Source organism: Capra hircus, chromosome 12 (genome assembly GCF_001704415.2).
Source record: "Capra hircus breed San Clemente chromosome 12, ASM170441v1, whole genome shotgun sequence".
Lineage (NCBI taxonomy): Eukaryota > Metazoa > Chordata > Mammalia > Artiodactyla > Bovidae > Capra > Capra hircus.
Window position 1 is genome coordinate 68,423,541 of NC_030819.1, and position 22,266 is coordinate 68,445,806.

At 37.1% G+C, this 22,266-nt stretch overlaps 1 protein-coding gene across 1 annotated transcript in view; it reads right to left on the bottom strand.

Annotated features, from left to right (window-relative positions):
• RB1 (RB transcriptional corepressor 1) overlaps window positions 1-22,266 on the bottom strand; it is a 117,656-nt gene that overhangs the window by 90,029 nt on the left and 5,361 nt on the right. The window contains exon 3 of the mRNA XM_018056748.1: window positions 1,888-2,003. Within this exon, the coding sequence (XP_017912237.1) occupies window positions 1,888-2,003 (116 nt within the window). The remainder of the gene's footprint in view (window positions 1-1,887; window positions 2,004-22,266) is intronic.

Genomic DNA, 22,266 nt, shown 5'->3' on the forward strand with positions numbered 1-22,266 from the left:
TAGAATTTAAAGGGAAAAAAAGAAATCAACTAGTCTTCAACCCATATCCCTGTATCTATACACCTAAGCCAAGAACACAGAAAAAATAAGGGTTATTACAGACATACAAATATTTAGTTCTATATCTAGCTATATGTTTTAAAAATCCTAAGTTCACATCCATTTATCCAACACAAAAACTACCTGTTTTGTTCCAATGTTTTCCTTTACATATTATAACTCTCCTTTGACAGTGAGAAACCTGGGATCCACCTATCTCTAACTCACTCATTTAATCAATCCCCCTGTAACGACCAAGCTACCAACTCCTCCAAGTTGGCACCCTCCTCTCCTGCTCGGACTGACTCCCCCACCCTGAACTGCCCTCACCCCTCCATATAGGCATCTGACTGCTCATCCCAGACAGCTCTTACCTCACATGTGCTGTGACTCCCTACACCAGCTCTCCACACACCTGCTTGGTCTGCCCTTGCACACCAAGCAGCCCGTGTCAGGAAGCCCCCCACACCCTTGGGGGATGACCTCCTCATCCCACTTTGGCTCTAACACCCTTCTCAGGGAGCCATGGCTCTCCCTCACCACAGATGCACACACCTTCTCTCTGTACCCCACCAATGGTTTTAGGGGAAGGAAAAAGGAAATAGCTGGGAGCTCAGATGGTAAAGAATTTGCCTACAATCCAGGAGACCTGGGTTTGATTCCTGGATTGGGAAGATTCTCTGGAGAAAGGAATGGCAATCCACTCCAGTGTTTTTACCTGGGAAATCCCATGGACAGAGGAGCTTGGCAGGCTACAGTCCATGGGGTCACAAAGAGTAGAACATGACTGAGCAACTAACACTAATAATTTTTATTTCACAGGAAAGGAAAGGAACCCGAGACTTAATAAGGATAAGCAATCTATTTCAAGTCATATATCTTGTAAAATATACCCAGTCTATCTTAATCCAAATATTGATTCTCTTTCCAATCCTCTGAGGTCACTAAAACATTTGCTGATGTAAAAATTTACCTCTATATTCAGATTGTTTTCGGCTATATAAAACCTATTTTAGTTTAGTGATTTTATTTAATAAAGTTAAACTTTGAAATCTCTGAGAGGTAAACAACTTCTAATTTAATCAGTTAAATATGTACATAGAAGGTCTTTGTTTCCACATTTTATTTAGAGGTAGTAAGAAAATTACTAAAATGTGAAATATTTATCTCATTTACACAAAACACCAATTATGTTTAACTCTAGATGGCTTTATCCAAGAAGAAACATACTACTATCTTTTTGGCAAATTATTTACTGTTAGATACTGTAAATATACTGCAAAAGAAATGACTAGAAGAAATGACCAAAAGGCTTCTCTTGAGTTGTTGGAAACAATTAGTAAACTCTCATTAGGCTTATACACTCAATACAGACATTAAGTAATTACAGGGGCAAGTATTATAATAGATACTTAACTGAACACACAGTCTCAAAACATATACAATTACAATATCTATTATATTAAAAGTCTTAAACTTTAATAAATCAATTAAATTCCTTGAAGATGGGCTCACACTACTTTTACAAAGGTTTTAATATATAATAAGCTTATTTAATAAATCTGCCTATTTTGTCCACTTTATCAACAGCTACAATTAAGAAAGTTAACACAGTGAGAGATACAATGAAGATTTTCCCAGACACAGACTGCTACATTTTAAAGAAAGTGCAGCATAAAGACATTAAGGGCCCCAGCAGAGTAGGAGAGTTCACTAGTTGACCCAAGTTCTCCATGTTTTAGTTAATTTTGGCATTTCCCACCAATTCCCTGAAGTCTATTAAAATGACAGTTCAGGAATATATTTTTTTTTAATGGCAGAGGCCTATATTAATGCAAGAAATTTTACCTGGTTTCAATATTTTTCTGTAGCTCAGTGAAAGTGAATGGCATCTCATCTAAGTCAACTGCTGCAATAAAGATACAGATTCCCCACAGTTCCTTTTTCTTTTGAACATAACCTTCCTGCAAACAAAACAAAACAAAAAGTTTCAAGTAATTTGCTCAATCATTTACACACAAAATACTAGGCAACTATTTTCTTATTGAGCATAACAAAATAAATGTTCCTAAGTCTTTATGAGAGTATTTAATTCTAGGCTAGTACAAACTAGTTACAAAATTAGTAACTAAATTTTATATTGTAAAGCAAAAAAAATTACCAGATAGGTCAAAAAGTTAAACTACAACTTTCTATAAGCAATCTAGAAGCCAGTCAGTTCTCTGAGGTAAACATTTTCAGTTCTCAATAACACAACATCATCCAAGCCAAGGTGAAAGATTTTACTTCATAACATAAATTGTTTTTAAAAAACAAGCCCAGTTTCTCACTTGATTATCCTCCTTTTGCTCTAATTCACTTGTTCTTTTACCAATCTGTTGATTCAAGTATTTTTTAACCTTATGAAATTTATCTCTCTCAGTGCTCTAACTGCCTTCCTTGTAAAATGGAAATAATACTTACCTCACTTTGTAAGAATTAAATGAGACTTTATATAAAGCCCTTACCACAATGCCTAGCATTTAATTTGTACTCAGTGAATGACAGCTATCATTATCATTAGAATATTTTTTCGTTATCATTAGAATATTTTTCCCCTAAAAATGTATCTTTATTTAAGTTATGTGTTTTATAGGTAAAACTGGATTATATTAAATTGAAAACAAAAGAAATAACAAATTCTATCAAACAGTTGGAACTACTTGCTTACTCTTAATTGTAGAGTACAATGGGGCTGAAAAGTATATGATGCAACTTTATATTGTTTTGAAATCTAAATTATATAAAAGTTTTAGGAAAAAGAATTATTCTAGATTATCAAATTTTAGGGATAATACAAAGCTTATCACTATCCAACTCTAAACTTTTCCTTAATTTTAAAAATCATATCTTTATCTTCATACAGTTTTATCTCTTCCAATTTGTTTTTTTAGTATCTTCTAAAATTTGACGTATCTAATATTTTAGATCACCGACTCAACGGACATGAGTTTGGGTAAACTCCGGGAGTTGGTGATGGACAGAGAGGCCTGGCGTGCTGTGGTTCATGGGGTCGGACACAACTGAGTGACTGAACTGAACTGAATAATTTTTAAAGAAATGATCATTATGCAACTAACACAGTTTTGTCACTTTGGAGATACAGTGATGAAAACAGAACAAACAAAAAAATTCCCTGTCTCCCCAGGAGTTACACTTCTATTTAAGTTAAAAACATGAGTTTTTGTGTCAAACATTCAAGACTTTGAACACATACTCTAGTTGTATAACGGTAAGCAATTGATTCGGAGAGTGGTTGCAATGGCACCCCACTCCAGTACTCTTGCCTGGAGAATCCCATGGACGGAGAAGCCTGGTAGGCTACAGTCCACAGGGTTGCTAGGAGTCAGACACGACTGAGCGACTGCGCTTTCACTTTTCACTTTCATGCATCGGAGAAGGAAATGGCAACCCACTCCAGTGTTCTTGCCTGGAGAATCCCAGGGACGGGGGAGCCTGGTGGGCTGGGGTCTCTGGGATCGCACAGAGTCGGAAACGACTGAAGCGACTCAGCACCAGCAGCAAGCAACTGATTAAATCTAATTAAACCTCAGTTTTTACTAAACCAGAAATGATAACAGTATCCTATTTGGGTCACTATGAAATCTAACAGTGAGGATGCTCTTAAGTAATCGGCACAGTGCCAGGCGTTATACTCACTCAGTAATAAACAGCAGCAGCACTATTATCAGCGAATCTAGCACTCATTCCTCTACATCATATCTGTCTCAGAAACTGTCCACAACCCAATCTTCTCCACACCAAAAAAATTCATCCCTGGGAATGCTGAGGACTACTGGAGTTTTGTGTGTAAGAAATCATTTGTATTGACTTCTAGTCCCTGGCAATCACTGCTCTGATTTCAATTCCTTCTCTAGAATGTCATACAAATGGAATTATATAGGCTGTAGCCTTTTTTGTCTGGCTTCTTTCACTTGGCATAATGCTTCTGAGAAGTCATCCATATTGTTGTACCTGTTAGTATTTATCCCTTTTATTTGTTGAGTAGCACTCCACTGTATGAATATATACCACACTTTGTTTATCTATTCCAATAGCTGGATACACTGCTATGAATAAGGCTGTTAACCTTAAGCCTTAAATATTCACCTACAGATCTTTAAGTGGATGCGTATTTTCATCTATCTTGGGTGAATGCCTCACTGGGGAAAGCTAAGTTCTATATTAAATATAAGTTTAAGTTTGTAAGAAACTGGTAAACTGTTTTCCCAGGTGGCTGTAATGCTTTGCGCCCCCGCCAGCTACAAATGAGAGTTCACGTTTCTTCACATCCTCACCAGCACTTAGTTTCTGTTTGTTTTCCAGTCATCCTAGTAGGTGTGTAGCGGCACATTTTCCCAAGGACTAATAACACTGAGTACTTTTTCAAATCTCACTTAGCATCTGGATCTCTTCTTTTGCCAATTTTCTATTCAGTTGTTTGTCTTATAAAGTTGTTAAGAGTTAAACATTCTGGATTCAAATTCCTTAACAGGTGTGTGTTTTGCAAAAATCTTCAACTGATCTGTAGCTTTTCATTTTCTTAAATAGCATATTTCAAAGGGCATAAGTTTTTAATTTTGATGGAGCTCAATTTATTATTTTGTTTTATAGATCATGCCCTTGCTGGTACTATCCATGAAATCTTTGTTTAATCCAAGGTCACAAAGATTTTCTCCTTGGTCATCTTCTGGAAGTTTATATCTATGCTTCATTTGAATTAATTTTTATGATTGGTGCAACATAGGGACTAAAGTTCATTTTTTGCATATGGATGTCGAATTGCTCCAGTATCATTTGTTGAGAGGAACTCTTTTCTCCACTGAACTACCTTAGTACCTCTGTGTGCAAACACTGACACATATGTGTGAATTCTATTTTCTGATTCTCTGTCCTGTTCCACTGACCTAGTTGTCTTTCTTTCCACCAATACTACAATGACTTGATTACTACAGCTATGTTTTCTTCTTTTTTTAGTTCAGTTTGATTCAAGACTTTTAAATCCGTAAAATGACATTTGATTCAGTTCTCATTGTACAGATTAAGAAATTGAAGATTAGAGCGTGAAGACTTGCCCAACACAGCCTATCAATGCCACAGGCCTATAAAATCCAAGTTTCCTAACACTCAAATTAGTCTTCTTCCCTTTATTTAAGAATATTTCCTTACTACATTTCTACATTGATTTCCTAACATTTTCACTATTGAAATCCTTAATCTCACCACCCTACTAAAAGTTTTGTACTCTTCATTTCTATTTTGTTGAGAAGGTTAGAAAATCACAATTCCAAAGGCCTCAGTATGTTTCTCCACATCAAATAATTTCTAATTACCATGTACTCCCAATGTCCCTGCATCTAGCTTCAGGTCCCTCTTCTCTTCTGACTTTGACAAATGAACATCCTCCTCCACTCTTAAATCAGTAAATGTACTCCCTCACTTCTTCCCACTTTGGATCACCTCCTTCAAGACCTAGTTTGTCTTACATAATTTATCTTACAGTTCTTTCTAAACACGTGCTTCTGTTTAGCTACAAACAAGCTTGTGCTGTGCTGTGCTAGGTCACTCAGTTGTGTCCGACTCTTTGGGATCCCATGGACTGTAGCCCGCCAGCCTCCTCTGTCCATGGGAATTCTGCAAGCAAGAATACTAGAGTGGGTTGCCATGCCCTCCTCCAAGGGATCTTCCCAACCCAGGTCGCTCCTGCATTGCAGGCAGATTCTTTACCATCTGAGCCACCAGGGAAACCCAAGAATACTGGAGTGGCTAGCCTATCCCTTCCCCAGGGATCTTTCCGACCCAGGAATTGAACTGAGGTCTCCTGCATTGCAGTCAGATTCTTTACCAGTCAAGCTACCAGGGAAGCCCCACAAACAAGCTTACATCACTTAAAAAATAAAAAAGCTATCCTTCTATCCCTGGACTTTATCAAGCCACTGTTAGAACCACACGAACCACACATACACACCTCTCACTATTCACACACACACTCACCAGATACACTCTCCCAGTACACACCTACTGCATCCACTGAATACATACTTCTACTATATAAGCGCTATTCTACTGAGGCTATTGTCTAAGTCTCGAGAGATCTCTCTCTAAACTGAATAGACTTTTCTTTGGTTTCATCTACAAAGACCTCTATACAACATCTGACACCACTGTAATGAAACTTTTCTCCTTAGCTTTTCAAACACAGTTAACATCCTCATTCTCTTTTTTATCTCTATCAACTTCTTCCGAGTTTCCTAATTCCAAAGACTTTTCCCCACCACCTTCTTTTTCCTTCTGCCGTCTGTAGCTTCATCCACTTCTACAGCAGCCCCAACTCGATACAGATGTTTCACGTGACTCATCCTGCTTTCCGGCCCTCACTGCTGTCTCAAGATCTAGGCCCTATTTTCCAAAGGCAATTACAACCCAAAATTTGTAACTGAATTGTTTCCTCAAAAATTTAGTTGAGAATTATGTAATGGCCTAGGAATAGCAAGCACCTTTGAAACCATTAAAACAGAGGAAAAGCAAGTTTTACTCAGCCAAAAGAATCACAAAAAAATAAATGAAAGAAGGAAAAAAATGAGGAAAGGATAAGAAAAAGCATTTTGCAAAAGAAAAAGACAGTAATTTTCAATAAACATATTTTGAATATAAGAACCTCAGAAGAGTGTTAATTGAAGGACATTTTGCTAATTTGCATCAAGAGCCTTAAGAGTTCAGTTTTATCTCTATGAATTTATCCAATGAAAATAATTACTGAGTAAGATTTAATATAATAAATGTTCAAAGAATTACTTACAACAGCAAAAATAGTGGGAAACATTTAAATATCTTTAAATAGAACAGTTAAATAAATTATGATAGAGCTGTATCAGGAGCTACATAAGACTCTTAGAAAACATTTCAAAGATTATAAGGACATGGAAAAAAAACCAGACACATTAAAAGAAAAAAAACATCAGAATACAAAATTCTGTGTTTATTTTGACTCCAATTTGTTGAAAAATTTTAAAAGAAAGGATAGGCAGAAATATATCAAAATGTTAACTATTATCTCTAGGTGGTAGGATTACAAACGGTTTTCATTAATCCTAGGTATATTTTCTAAATTACCTACAATTATAAAATAGAGGGGAAAGCAAGTCAATTAAAAAGTACTAAAGTTATATAAAACAGGTGAGAGGAAAAATTATGAATATTCTTGAGAAAAATCTTTTTTAAAATAGTAAAACTTTAATTACATATACTACAGTTTAAATCAAAATCTATAATCAACACTTAAGAGACTACTCATTTAAGCTATCATTTAGTTTAGTTTACTTAAACCACCCAACTGGTAACCCTGAGTTAGTGATATGACTTCTACTGGGTTAACCAAAAAGTTTGTTGAGTCTTTTTCCCCATGATAGTTTATGGAAAATACCAAACAAAGTTTCAGGCCAATCCAACACTTGCTCTTTTACGATGCACTAACTTATAAAAGAGCTCCCCCAAGTGGTAACATAAATCATCTTAGAAACATCTGAAAAGTAGGTTATCTTACTGAAAAGTAGGTTAACATAACTAGCATGAATTTAACCTGAAATTTTAAAAGTTAAAAACACTACTCTCTCTTATCTTTACTTTTTAATATATCAATCATGAAAATGATGGAAATAAGCCATAGTAAACACGCTCTTTATCTCAGGGTCAAAAGGATACATCCTTACACCAGATTCATGAGACTGTAATGAGTGATTAGCAATAAAGTTACAAGTTAAATGTATTACAGAAGTAGAGAGGCTAAGGCCTGCCTTTATATCTTCCCCTCCTGGATTTCCTTACCAGGGTTATATGTAAGAACAAAAGAAATAACATGCTAATATGCCAGAAAATCCTCCCTCTCGCTTGCATAATATCAGCTGACAGCAGTGAGTGCTAACGAAATTCTTGATGTGCTCTCAAGAATCAGAAGGCAAGAGTAGCACAGCCAAGAAGAATACTAAAGCTAACTTCACTTGTGCTCGATCATATTTTTGATTCAACATGCAGAGGTAAACACCAACTGAATTAGCCATCCAGTTACACAATGCCTTTGTGGGGAAAGAGTTGACTCTACTCCCAGAAAAATATGTTCTTGGCAAATTCAGATTCCTCTAGTCTTCTGCCCAAGAGATGAGTACTTGGAGCTAAGAACTTCTACAGAATTCAGTGGTTAGGACTATTTAAGCACCTAACCAAACTCAAGTTCCGTTTACTAGATCGTTCAATTGTCCCTATCTCAACTAGTTTGTAAGACTTTGAAGGCATAATCACACTAAGTACACTGCTGAACCCCCAAGAACCTAGTACAATGGCCAGCACTAATTTTAACATTAAATGTATATATTTTTAAAAAGCAGCATCAATAGTCATAACCCAGCATAGGATAGAACGACTTTTGACTTTTTGACTTTCTCATTTTTCCCCCTAGTAAAAAGTTTTAAGGTGAGAATATTGGTCCTACCACAATTTCTTTATCTCCTGATCACACATTGATCAGCTACTGAGGATCAGCAGGATTAATTCACACAAAGAAATGAATTACAGTCTTCACTTCCTGAACTTGTAATACATAACTGACCTGGAATTTAGTTTCTAGTCAAGCTCTCTGCTTTACTGAGTCAAAGGCCCAAAAAATGATCCACCCAAGAAGATAGAGCCATAGAGCAGTGAAAACAGCCACCATATTTAGACAACTACTCATTAACTGATGTCCACCCCTCTTAGAAACAAAGATGAAAAACAGTGAGGAAGTCAATTACTACAACTCAGATTTAACTATGTGTATAAATCGTATTTTTCAAAGTTAGCATGTCCATTCATTCCACCAATATCATTTGAAAAAATGAAAACATAACTACTGAATAAATGAGTTGGCATTAGAATAAAAGAATCTCAGCTGGAAGGGAAAATGAAAGAGATCATTGATCACTGAAGTCCTGTGGTCTGGGAGTCTCTAGGGTTCAAGTCATAAAATAATCTTTGGCAAATTTGCTTAAATTTTTAAAAACTTAAGCAAACCCATATGTTTACTTTCAATAATGCCTCAGTAACTAAAGTAGCAAGTGTTTCACTTTTGCTAGAATTCAATGCAGCAAGGTAACACAATTTACCTTTATACTGATAAAAAGCAAGGGCTGTCAGGCTTGAATAAAATTAGGAAAAATTATTATTTAATAAAGTTTGGTACACTTTCTAAAAGAGATCTAAGGTGGGGGAAAGTTTGGTGGTTTCTGACTGCAATATAAATCTGATTCAACTTATCTTAAAAATGGTTTGCAGAATGAGAAAAATCAAGGCACATACTGAAAAGAGGTAAAACAGAAAAGGGACAGGCATTTTTGACAAAATAACTCACTTCAAAACTCTCCTAAATATCTAGGTCTCATATAAACTTGACTACTTGTTTATAGCTAAACATGTGATAGAAATAATTACCAATCTGAACATCAATAATTATGAATATCAGGCCTTTAAAATTATAATGTACATAAGGAAAAAAACTGATTCACTGAGAGAGTATTTATAATCACTTCTTTCAAAACAACACCTGTTGTATCTAAATTATATAGGGCATAAAGATGTTTAAAGTACAGAAAAACAAACGGTCCTATTAAATTGAGGTTGAAGATACCCTAGCAAACCTGGAAGCCTGTAACTCTCCACAGTCATTTCAATCCTAAGGGGAAAAGGTGCTGTACAGAATGTGATATATTCTTCTGGTAGCTACCATTCTTCTGGTATCTACTTCTAACATGAAGAATAAAGAGAGGTGAATGAATAAAGAAGATGTGGTGTATATATAACCAACTAAATGTCACTCAGCCATATAAGAGAAGGAAATCATTAATGCCATTTGCAGCAACATGGACGGACCTAATCATACAAAGTTAAGTCAAAGACAAATCTCATATAATATCACTTACGTGTGGAATCTAAAAACCGATACAAATTAACTCACAGACATAGCAAACAAACTTATGGGTTACCAAAAGGGAAAGAGCTTGGGAGAAACAAGATATTCTATATCTTGTTATAACCCATAATGGAAAAGAATTTGAAAAAGAATACACGCACACAGAACTGAATCACTTTACTGTACACCAGAAACCAATACAACACTGTAAACGTCAATTAAAAACAAAAAGCAGGGTAAAGTGAAGAGAAAATCTAAGGGACAACTAGGACAGAGCATAGTATTAAACAGTGCTAGGCCTTATTGGAAAAGTGAGATATCAGCAAAGATACTATCCTATGAGCAAAGACATAATCTATTAAATTTTGTAAATGTGAAATGTCTTCTGACCCAGTGGTTTCACTTCTAGGAACCAATATTACAAAAGTACTCTTATTTGTGCACTAAATGTATATATAAAGCTATTCACTGCAGCAGTTTGTAGTATCAAATGTTCAAAAATAAACCAAATGTTTGTTAATAGGGGAATATATAAATAAATTACACATCCATACAATGGAAAATACATCCACTAAGAAGATTAAGCTAAACACAGAAGGAGAGATACTCTTCACTACATGAAAAAAGCAAGGTACAGAAAAACATACAAACTAGAAACTTTTATTAGCTGCCTACGGAGGAGAAGTGGGTAACTTAGGGGAAAGAATGAGAGAGGTTTTCATTGCTTACATTTTTATTTCTTTTGAATCTTAAACCATCTGAATCTATTGCCTATTCCAAAAGCATCAATAATTACTTAAATTGGTTAAAAAGTATAAATAAATAATAAAACCTCAGTGGAAAAAAAAATCCTGTGTGTGTGTGTTTGTGTGTGTGAGTGTGTGAGTGTGTGTGTGTGAAGAGGGAAATGAGCAAGGGTTAGAGGGGCAGAATGAATAAAAATTTATCAGTGGTTATTTCTATAAAGGTGGGAACACAAAGAGAGCAATGGATATTCACTTCTCACTTTAATACTATGAGTTTTGAATATATATGTGTGTTTATATATAAATATACATTTACATATGCATGTTCATATAGAAATATATATTTCTTTGAAATACTGAAAGGGAAATATAGAAAAGTGGAAAAAAATGACAAGAAAGATGTTAGTGAGAAAAGCTACATGCTATGCCTTGAAAGTTGGCATTCAAATCTGTTAACAGTTACAAGAGTCATAATGACCACAAAATAAAATAAAATTTCTTCTCAGAAGAAGCCTAGCTAGTCTTCATTCAAAGATGAGAGTAAAATTCCTTCCATGGGTCCTCAGAAAAAACAATATATGCTGCAGTAAAAATAGCAGTCAAATTATATATTATTATAACAATTATCTATAATTACATGTTAGATATATCTGAGTAGTTCATGATGAAAGCTCATGATGAACTTTAATAATGCTATCCGACATATATATTAAGTTTAAGACACTAAATGGTGAAGAGGGAAGAAATGGTTTGATTAAATTTAGAGAGTATAAAAGTAGAGAAAAATCAACAAAACCAAAAATTGGTTTTTTGAAAAAAAGATACAATTGATCAAGAAAAAAGATTCAAATTAGTTAAAATTAGAAATGACATAAGGATATTAAGACCAACCTTATAGAAATTTTAAAAAGAATCATAACAGGAATGCTATAAGCCACTGCCTGCTGACAAATCAGATAATTTAGATTAAATGGACAAACTTCTAAAAAGACAGAGATGACCAAACCAACACAAAAAGAAACTAACCATTTGAAAAGACCTGTAACAAAGTTACGAGACTAGGCTAGTAATTGTAAAACCTCTCCACAGAGAAAAGTCGAGGCTCAGCTGGTTTCATTGATGAATTCAAACATTTAATGCAGAATTTAGTATCAATTCACCAAGTGAATGGAGAAGGCGATGACACCCAACTCCAGTACTCTTGCCTGGAAAATCCTATGGACGGAGGAGCCTGGTAGGCTGCAGTCATGGGGTCAGGAAGAGTTGGACACGACTGAGCGACTTCACTTTCACTTTTCACTTTCATGCATTGGAGAAGGAAATGGCAACCCACTCCAGTGTTCTTCTCTGGAGAATCCCAGGGACAGGGGAGCCTGGTGGCCTACCGTCTACGGGGTTGCAAAGAGTCAGACACGACTGAAGTGACTTAGCAGGAGCACCACCACCAAGTGAAAGTGAAGTCACTCAGTTGTGTCCAACTCTTCAAGACCCCATGGACTGTAGCCTGCCAGGCTCCTCCGTCCATGGTATTTTCCAGGCAAGAGTACTGGAGTGGGTTGCCATTTCCTTCTCCAGGGGATCTTCCCAACCCAGGGATCAAACCCTGGTCTCCTGCACTGCAGACAGATGCTTTACCATCTGAGCCACCAGGGAAGCCCATCAATTAACCAAAATGCTCCATAAAAGCTGAAGAGAAGGAAACATTTCCCATCTCCTTCAGCAGTTAGTACTACCCTGACACTAAAATCAGACAAGACACTGTAAGGAAAGAAAATAGAGATCAAAATCTCTTATGAACAAATGCATAAAAATGCTGAACAAAATACAAGGAAACAAAATGTAAATACATGTATATATATAAGAATAATTACGCACCATAAACAAGTGAAACTTTTCCTAGAAACACAATGTTGGTTTAAAATCTCAGAAGAATATAATATATTTTAATAAGAAGAAAAAACATACAGTTGTTTCAATAAATGCAGAAAAAAATCATTTGACAAAATCCCAAACCATTTGACAAAATACTCAACACAATTGGAACAAAAAAGAAGTTCCTCAACCTGACAAACCATCACAGAAAGCCCACATCATAGGTAACAGTAAGACTGAATGTTCTCCCACTAAGATCAGGAAAAAGGTAACAATGTATTGGAGGTTCTAGCCAGGGCAATCGGCTAAGAAAAAGAAATAAAGGGCATCCATCTCAATCCCAAAGAAAGGCAATGCCAAAGAATGCTCAAACTACCACACAATTGCACTCATCTCATATGCTAGTAAAGTAATGCTCAAAATTCTCCAAGCCAGGCTTCAGCAATACGTGAACCGTGAACCTTCAGATGTTCAAGCTGGCTTTAGGAGAGGCAGAAGAACCAGAGATCAAATTACCAACATCTCCTGGATCATTGAAAAAGCAAGAGAGTTCCAGAAAAACATCTATTTCTGCTTTATTAACTACGCCAAAGCCTTGGACTTTGTGTGGATCACAATAAACTGTGGGAAATACTGAAAGAGATGGGAATACCAGACCACCTGACCTGCCTCTTGAGAAACCTGTATGCACGTCAGGAAGCAACAGTTAGAACTGGACATGGAACAACAGACTGGTTCCAACTAGGAAAAGGAGTATGTCAAGGCTGTATATTGTCACCCTGCTTATTTAATTTCTATGCAGAGTACATCATGGGAAACGCTGGACTGGAAAAAGCACAAGCTGGAATCGAGATTTCCAGGAGAAATATCAATAACCTCAGATATGCAGATGACACCACCCTTATGGCAGAAAGTGAAGAAGAACTAAAGAGCCTCTTGATGAAAGTGGAAGAGAGTGAAAAAGCTGGCTTACAGTTCAACATTCAGGAAACTAAGATCATGACATCTGGTCCCATCACTTCATGGTAAATAGATGGGGAAATAGTGGCTGACTTTATTTTTGGGGGCTCCAATACCACTGCAGATGGTGACTGCAGCCATGAAGTTAAGACCCTTACTCCTTGGAAGAAAAGCTATGACCAACCTAGATAGCATATTAAAAAGTAAAGACATTACTTTGTCAACAAAGGTCCGTCTAGTCAAGGCTATGGTTTTTCCAGTGGTCATGTATGGATGTGAGACTTGGACTATAAAGAAAGTTGAGTGCTGAAAAATTGATGAAGAAAAGATAGAAAAGATATTACTACTACAATAACAGTAGTAGTAATTTTGTTTCTATATAACTTAAGAGAGTGATGCATTAAAAAATCAGTTTATGTTTTTGGACTCTCGATATAAAAAGGCATACTTTTGTGACATCAATAACTGAAAGGAGTGTGGACAGGGCTAATGAAGTATAATTTTCTATATTATTGAAGTTAAGCTTGAAAAAATTCAAATTAGAGTATAAAACTTTAAGATGCTAAATGTAATTCCCATGGTAATAACAAAGAAAACAAAGAATATACACAGAAGGAAATAAGAAAGGAATTTAAACATTTCAATACAAAAGGTCAGCTAAATACAAAAGAATCACTGAAAATAGAAAATCAACAGAAAATCCAAGGAAATCCAAAGCTGATACTTTAAAAAGATCAATAAAATAAAAAAGCCTACAGCCAGATTAACTTTTAAAAAGAGTGAAAAAGAAGACACATTATTATAATAGAAATGTATATGACTCTCTTTTTCTTGCTGTCTTTTGAATTCTCTCTTTAACTGTTGCCATTTTAATTATGATATGCCTTGGGTTCATACTGTCTGTGACTTTGTGTTTCCTGCACCTGGATGTCTGTTTCCTGTCTCTGTTTGGGAAGTTTTCGGCCATAATTTCATGAGATAATTTTCTACCTCTTTCTCCCTCTCTTCTCTTTCTGGGACCCATATTAATGTGATTTTTAGTACACCTAATGTTGCACCCAAAGTCTCAAACAATTCTCATCAAAATTTTTTTTTCTTTTTGCTGTTGGGACCAGGTGATTTCCATTATTCTATCAGATACCTTATGCACTCTTTTGTATCACCTAACCTGCTGTTAATTTTCTCTAGTGTTTTTCATTTCAGTAATCCTGTTTTCTAGCTCTGACTGGTTCTTTTTGTATGTGTTTTCTAATCGCTTGTTAAAATTCTGTGTTCATCTATTCTTTTCCCCAGTCCAGTTAGCATTCTATTGGATTCTTTATGTTATTTACCTCGTTTCATCAGAGACTTTTTTCAGGGGTTCCTGCCCTTTCATTTGAAATACAGTCCTCAGTCTTCTCATTTTGTTCAGCCTTCTGTCACCATGAAATTAGGTGAAACAGTTACCTATTCCAGTCTTGGAGGCATGGCCTCGTGTGGGGGTGTCCCAATGCAGTCTGCATGTGCCCAGTGGCTCTGGTCTGCGAGCTGCTGGATCACAAGCGAGCGAACGAACGCAGGCTGTCTTCCCCTGGGCTGGGCGGGCAGCCATCATTCTGGTGGCCTGAAGTTGGAGCAGCTACAGTCCGAACTGGGGCTTCTCTGCTCAAGGGCAGTCTCCACCCTATAAGGGGTGGGGGCGGGGCTCCAGCGGCTGGAACGAAACGTACTGAGGCAAGTGGGTTTCTGACAGGAGACCCTGTCTAGGTATGGGGCGCGTCCAGGGCTGAGGACACGGGGCTGAACTTCTGTGCTGGTTTCTCTCCCTCCCCAACCCCTGGCGTGAATGCCTCGCTTAGAGGCCGGGTCAGGACTTGAGCGGGCGCCTGCGCTCACTGGCCCGGTTTCACTCCCCTCCAGATGCGCGCAGGGACACACAAGCCTGCGATGGCAGGCCCCACCCTAGAGCTAGTTTTACTCCCCCTCAAGTGTGTGCAAGGTCGGCCTACCAAGTGACAACATTCTCCACCTGGGATACACTGACACCCAGGCTGGCAATGTCTGCCTCCACACTGGTCAGAGTCGGGGCAGGGTGCAAGCAGGCTCGCAGCCCTCCAAGTGTGCACACTCTCAGGAGCACTCCGTGCCTCAGTGGGTGCAGCGCCAGGGCAAGAGGCGCTGGAGCAGGAGCCCTGAGCAGGCTGCGGGATACACTGGGATGGTCCTGGTAAGCCGGGCCAGTAAGTTTTCCATCTGCTGACTCTGTGCTGTGACCGGGAGGAGGCAAGTCTGTGCATGTCCTTCAAGGGCCGAGACTTGGTTTCTTAGAGCCCTCTGGTAAGCCCCAGTAGTTTCCAAACCAGCTCAAGGGGTCGTCTTCCCAGTGTTGGACCCGTGGGCTAGGTTGCCTAATACGTGGCTCAAATCCCTCACTCCCCCAGGGAAAACCCCCAAGCCTGTGCCATCTCCCTCCCCTTCTGTACCCTCCACTAGCGGGTGCAAGTCCTGACCAGACCAGACTGCTTCTCCTCCCTTCCTGCCAGCCTTTGTGTAGTTCTTCCTTTACAGCCTCGGTTGAGAGAGAGCCATCTGGCTAGTTCCCAAATCAGTTTTACCAAGCACCGCTCTATATGTAGTTGTGGGTTTGACGTGTTGGTGAGTGAAGGTCTACTCCATCGTGATCTCTCCTCCCCAGGTACAGTGTTTCACAATGCATGCACCAATATACATTCTTACCAACAATGTACCCGTTCCCTTTTCTCTATATTGTCACCAACGCTTGTTACTTCTTGTCTTTTTGATAATAACCATTCTAACAGATGGGAGTGGTATTTTACTGTGGTTTTGATGTGCATTTCCCTGGTGATTAGAGGTTAAGCACCATGTACTTGTTAGCCATCTGTGTGTCTTCCACGGAAAAATACCTATTCAGTCCGTCAGCCCATTTTTTTTAAACTGGATTGTTTGTTCTTTAAGTATTTTGGATAGTAACTCCTTATTAGATACAAGATTTGCAAATATTTTCTCCCAACTGGTAGGTTGCCTTTTTATTTTATCAATGTTTCCTTTCCTATCAGAAGCTTTTTATTTTGATGTAGTTCTACTTGTTTATTTTTGCTTTTGTTTGCTCTGCTTTGGGTGTCAAAAAATCATCGCCAAGACGGTGGTCAAGGAGCCTGCACCTATGTTTTCCTCTAGGAATTTCTGGCTTCTTACGTCTATCAAGTCTCTTAATCCAATATGAGTTAACTTTTATCTATAGTCTGAGACAGTGGTCCAGTTTTCCCGGAACCCTTTACTGAAGAGATGGTCTTATCACTATTGAATATTCTTGGCTTCTTCTGTCATAAATTAACTGACCATATATGTGTAGGGGTTTATTTCTGGGCTCTCTTTTCTTTTCTCTTGATCTATGTGTCTGTCTGAATACTAAATCCCATTCTATTCTGATGACTACAGCTATGTAATAGTTTGAAATCAGGAAGTGTGATGGCAGTGATAATGATACAATACCAAAGGCATGATTCATAAAAAAATTTATAACCTGGACTTTATTAAAATTATTTCTGCTCAACGAAAGACCCTGTCAAGAGAATGAGAAGTTAAGCCACAGCATGGGAGAAAATACTGGCAAAAGGAATATCTAAAGAGGACTGTTTTCTAAAACACACAAACTCCTCCTAAAACTCAACAATGAGTAAATATAAACAACAGATTAAAAAATTGGCACAAGGTGTCAACACCTCTCCAAAGAAGATGTACAGATGGCAAATAAGCATATGAAAAGATGTTCAGCACCATACACCGTTAAGAGAATTACAAATTAAAACAGTGAGATATCACACCTATTAGAATGGCCAAAATGCAAGACAGTGACAATACCAAATGCTCGCAAAAATATGAAAGCAGCAGCGCTTTCTTGAATGGTACCACCACTCTGGGCACAATTTGGAAGTTTCCTACAAAAATGAACATACTTTTACCATAGGATCTCTGCAACAGGATCCAACAACAACACTCCTTGGTGTTTAAAGAGTGGAAAACTCATGTCCACAATAAAAATCTATTAACAAATGATACAGATATAGAAGCTTCATTCATAGTAGCTAAAACCTACAAACAACACAGCCACCTTTGCCATACCATGGAATACTACCAAAAAATAACAAAGAAACAAACTATTTTCAACGAGCTGGATTGAGTTCCCTCCACAAAACTCCTATGCTGAAGCTGGAGCCCTAAGTATCTGAGAACATAACTGTGTTTGGAGATAGGGTCTCAAGTGGTACATAAGTTAAAATGAGGACAGAAGTGTAAAGCTAATTGAATCTGACTAGCATCCTTACGTGAACAGAAGTCTGGACACCCAAAAGGGCACCAGGGATTTGTGCACAGGAAAACCATTCCAGAAGACAAGAAGGCAGCCATCTGCAAACCAACGAGGGAGGCCGCAGAAGAAACCAAACTTGCCCAGAGTTTATCTCGGACTTCCAGCCTCCAGAACTGGGAGAAAACACATTTCTGTTGTCTGAGCCACTCAGTCTGTGGTATTTTTTTATGGCACCCTTAGCAAACAAATATAATGACATTTAACATCAGTGTGTCTCCAGGGAATTATGCTTAGTGAAAAAAAAAAAGACAATCCCTAAGGTTACATACTGCATGATCTTATTTCCATTTCATTCTTGAAATTACAAAATACAGCTGACTCTTGAAGAACATGGCTGCAAACTGTGTGTTATATATATATTTTCAATTAGTAAAGACTACTGTTGTTTTCCAGTCACTAAGTTGTGTCCAACTCTTTGTGACCCCATGGACTGCAGCACGCCAGGCTTCCCTGTCCTTCACTATCTCCTAGAATTTGCTCAAATTCATGTCCATTGAGTTGGTGATGCTATCTAACCATCTTATCCTCTGCTGCCGCCCACCCCACCTTGCCTTTGATCTTTTTCAGCATCAGGGTTTTTTCCAGTGAGTCAGCTCTTGCAAGACTATAGTACTACACTATAGGCATTTTTTTTTCCAATAGTAAATATTACAGTACTACATGAGCTGAGATTGGCTAAACTCTCGGATGTGAAACTACAGAAATGGAGGAACCATGTATATGAAGAAACTGTGTATACAGAGGGTCAACCATAGGTAATACAGATTGTCGACTGTGTGGAAGTTTGCTGCCCCTAACCCCAACACTATTCAAGGATCACCTGAATGTTATCTTTGAGTAAAGATCTTATTAAATGTCTATGTATAGTCAAACTGGTCTATTGGTATTATAAGATAATATTAATACTTGAAAAGATGATTATAATCATTGGTCACTTTTGGGGAATGTTACGAGACAAACTCATCAGCTTGAAAACTAGTCAATAAACAAAAAGAATAAAGCACTTATCCTACCTTTCCTGAAGGATCTATACTTCAGAATAAACTTTGATGGAGCAAAGTTTCTATTTACAGAAGAATTACAACTATTAATTGAAAAGGGAAAGATTAGTTCCTCTAATGGCTCCAGTCAACGGTCATCAATAATAGCTTACATTAAAAGAGAGAGAACAAGACATTATGTGTCTACCAATAGGCATACACAACAACATCTCTGAAGCATTTCTTCTGAAAAATATCAACCCAGGATCTGATCAGGCCTCTAGAATCATTTCTAAAAAACACAGAATTAGGAAATACGTTAAACAACGAAGGAGGTATAATCTGTAAAATGCACACAGTAAAAAATCTCACAGGATAAAAACTCCAGTTTCTTCACAAATACAGTGAAAAAAAATAAGAAAAGAAAGGAAAAGGGGGAGGAAAGGAAAAGGTAAAATCTACAGACTGAAAGAGATTTTAAGGCACAGATCAACCAATCACACTGTGTAGGCCTTATTTAAATCCTGAACTTACTGAAAAAAAGAATTTATGAAACAAGATAATTCAAACAATGGATATTTGATATTAAGGAATTTTCATTAATTTTATCAGGTGTGATGAACTGTGGTGCTTCTGTTGTTTGGAGGGGATTGTCTTCTGGTGCAGCTTGTAGGATCTTAGTCTCCAAATCAGGGATTCAGTCCATGACCCCTACAGTGGAAGTGTGGAATCCTGATCAGAGAAACACCAGGAAATTTCTTGTGGTCATTGTTTCAAAGAGTTCTTTTTTTTTCCCCCATACATACTGAAATATGTATAGATGAAACATCATATCTTGGATTTACTTTAAAATAATCTGGAGTCAGGGAGAAATAGAGTTTGGCCATGACTGATAACTACTGAAGCTGGTTAAGAGGTATGTGAGAGTTCATACTATTTTCTTTAACCTACTTATATAAATATCTGAAACTCTCCAAAATAAAATGTCTTTAGAAATTAATCTTAGAAGTAGAATCAGAAATAAAAGAACCTGCAGACATCCTACATCTGTAATACAAATGTAACATTCACATCCATGTTCTTTAGCAGTTTACAGTCCATGGGGTCGCAGAGAGTCAGATACGACTGACGACACACACACAAACATGTTTTTAAATGTATTTTGCTCAGCAAAACCCACAAGCAATCAGAATATAAGCACCATCTTCAAATAGATAGGGTGTATATATAACTAAGGACTAAAAAATTACAGGTAAAGAAATTTTTCATTACACATTATTTTAAAATATATATTCTACTAAGGTTATTAAGAAACCTCTTCATATTTTTGTAGCACAGCTTAAATAGAATGCCTAGTTTTACTCTAATTCCAAACTATTCTCTTCAATTATCTTTCTAAATGTAATTACCTCTAAAATGCTTCTATCAAGGGTAATATATTTCAAAGCCCTTGAATATATACACACACAAATAAACATACAAACATACGAATACACACACAACCCCTTATGCAAAAGCCTAAAAGGCTGATATTCAGACATCATTTCTGCTTATGAGCAAACTGAGAACTGGTTAATTGGGATTAACCAATTTGCTTAAAATCATATAGCTATATTACAACTACAATAAGAGTTTTTTGCCCTGAGGTCCAAGGTTTATTTCTTCTCTGCCACACTGTGATTCAAGATGCAGAAAGAAAACCAATATTCCAACAACTGATTTACCATAAGTCACAGTATGAGAAGTACATCTGACCAATTTCTTATTTTATTCATATGCTGTAAGCAGCATGAACACAATTTAATCATATGACAGCAACCACATATTACACACTTACTAAACACTTATACAAAAAGGAGAAATTTCTAGACAAAATACCACAAACCTTTCCTTTAAAAGGATTAATATATGCTTTCCTGCATGTATAAATGACTTTTTTTTACTCTCAAGAACCTAAAAATATGCATTTTAATGAAAGTGCCACGTCAGAATCACTATACATCCATTTAAAACTTCAACCATTTTAACTGATCCTTAAATTCTTTAAAAAAAAATACTAATATAAGATTTTCTGCAGTAGCTCATTAGTAAAAATATTCTACTTGCATGACCAAATATAAGCACTCATTTACACTAATAAATGCTTTATATGCATGAATTTAATCTACCAAATAACTCCAAGACCCAGAAATTATTGTTAGTTCCATTTACAAATAAGATAATTGAGACTTGGAGATTTCAGGTACCTTTTCAAGATCACAGAGGCAGTAAATGGTAGATTTGAAACTTGAGTCAGTCCAGTCTCATGACAAATTCTTGCTCTTAACCCATCCTTTGTTTCAATAAACATTATCTATTTTCAGTTGCCAAAAATTACCCTGAGTTACCACATTCTTCTTGTTTCAAAGAAGATAGCCAAGTGCAACTAGAATGGCTGCATCAGAAACAGGTTCATTTTGTCACTCTCTGGCTTCTCAGCACTCACTGTGTCACATTCTCCCTTAGAAATTACTGTATAAAGGAAGATTAAATTATCAGGCCAACTCTCAAAAACTTAACTATCACTGAAAATAACACTTCTATGGAAGAGTCTGGTGAACTGTAACAGAAAAATACAACATCATCCTGTTGCACCCAACGAAAAGATGCCCCAAGTTCCAAATGTAACATGAAATTCCTTTCTTATTTTCCTCAGCACACAACCAGGAATGACTTCTCATCTCCTAGTCCCCATCAAGAGCATCATCAGGAGATGAGTTTTAAACTATGCCAGTTCCCATGGAAGATAGGGACAAAGCCAGGAGAAAGAAAAGGGTAGGATAAAAACCAGTAACATTTATTTATATATGTATATATGAAAGCTGACGCCCAAAACTATTACTGCTAGAATTCAGTCTTTTTAAAAAAAGTTTCCTGTGACCTAGCCTGCAAATCTAACTACCTTATTATACTTACTAAGAGATCTGGAATCCTGGGTCAGGAAGATCCGCTGGAGAAGGGATAGGCTACCCACTCCAGTATTCTTGGGCTTCCCTTGTGGCTCAGCTGGTTAAAAATCCACCTGTAATGTGGCAGACCTGGGTTCGGAAGATCCCCTGGAGAAGGGAAAGGCTACCCACTCCAGTATTCTGGCCTGGAGAATTCCACGGATCAGGGTTCCATAAAACTGAGTGACTTTCACTTTCAAGAGATCTGGAACACAACTCACTTAAAAACTGGCAACTATCTGCACTTACCAATGCTGTCTATAATCAACTACCCCTTCTCAACTTTCTGAAAACTAAAAGCCTAGTATTTATGGAAGAGAGAGAAGTGAAGGAGTGA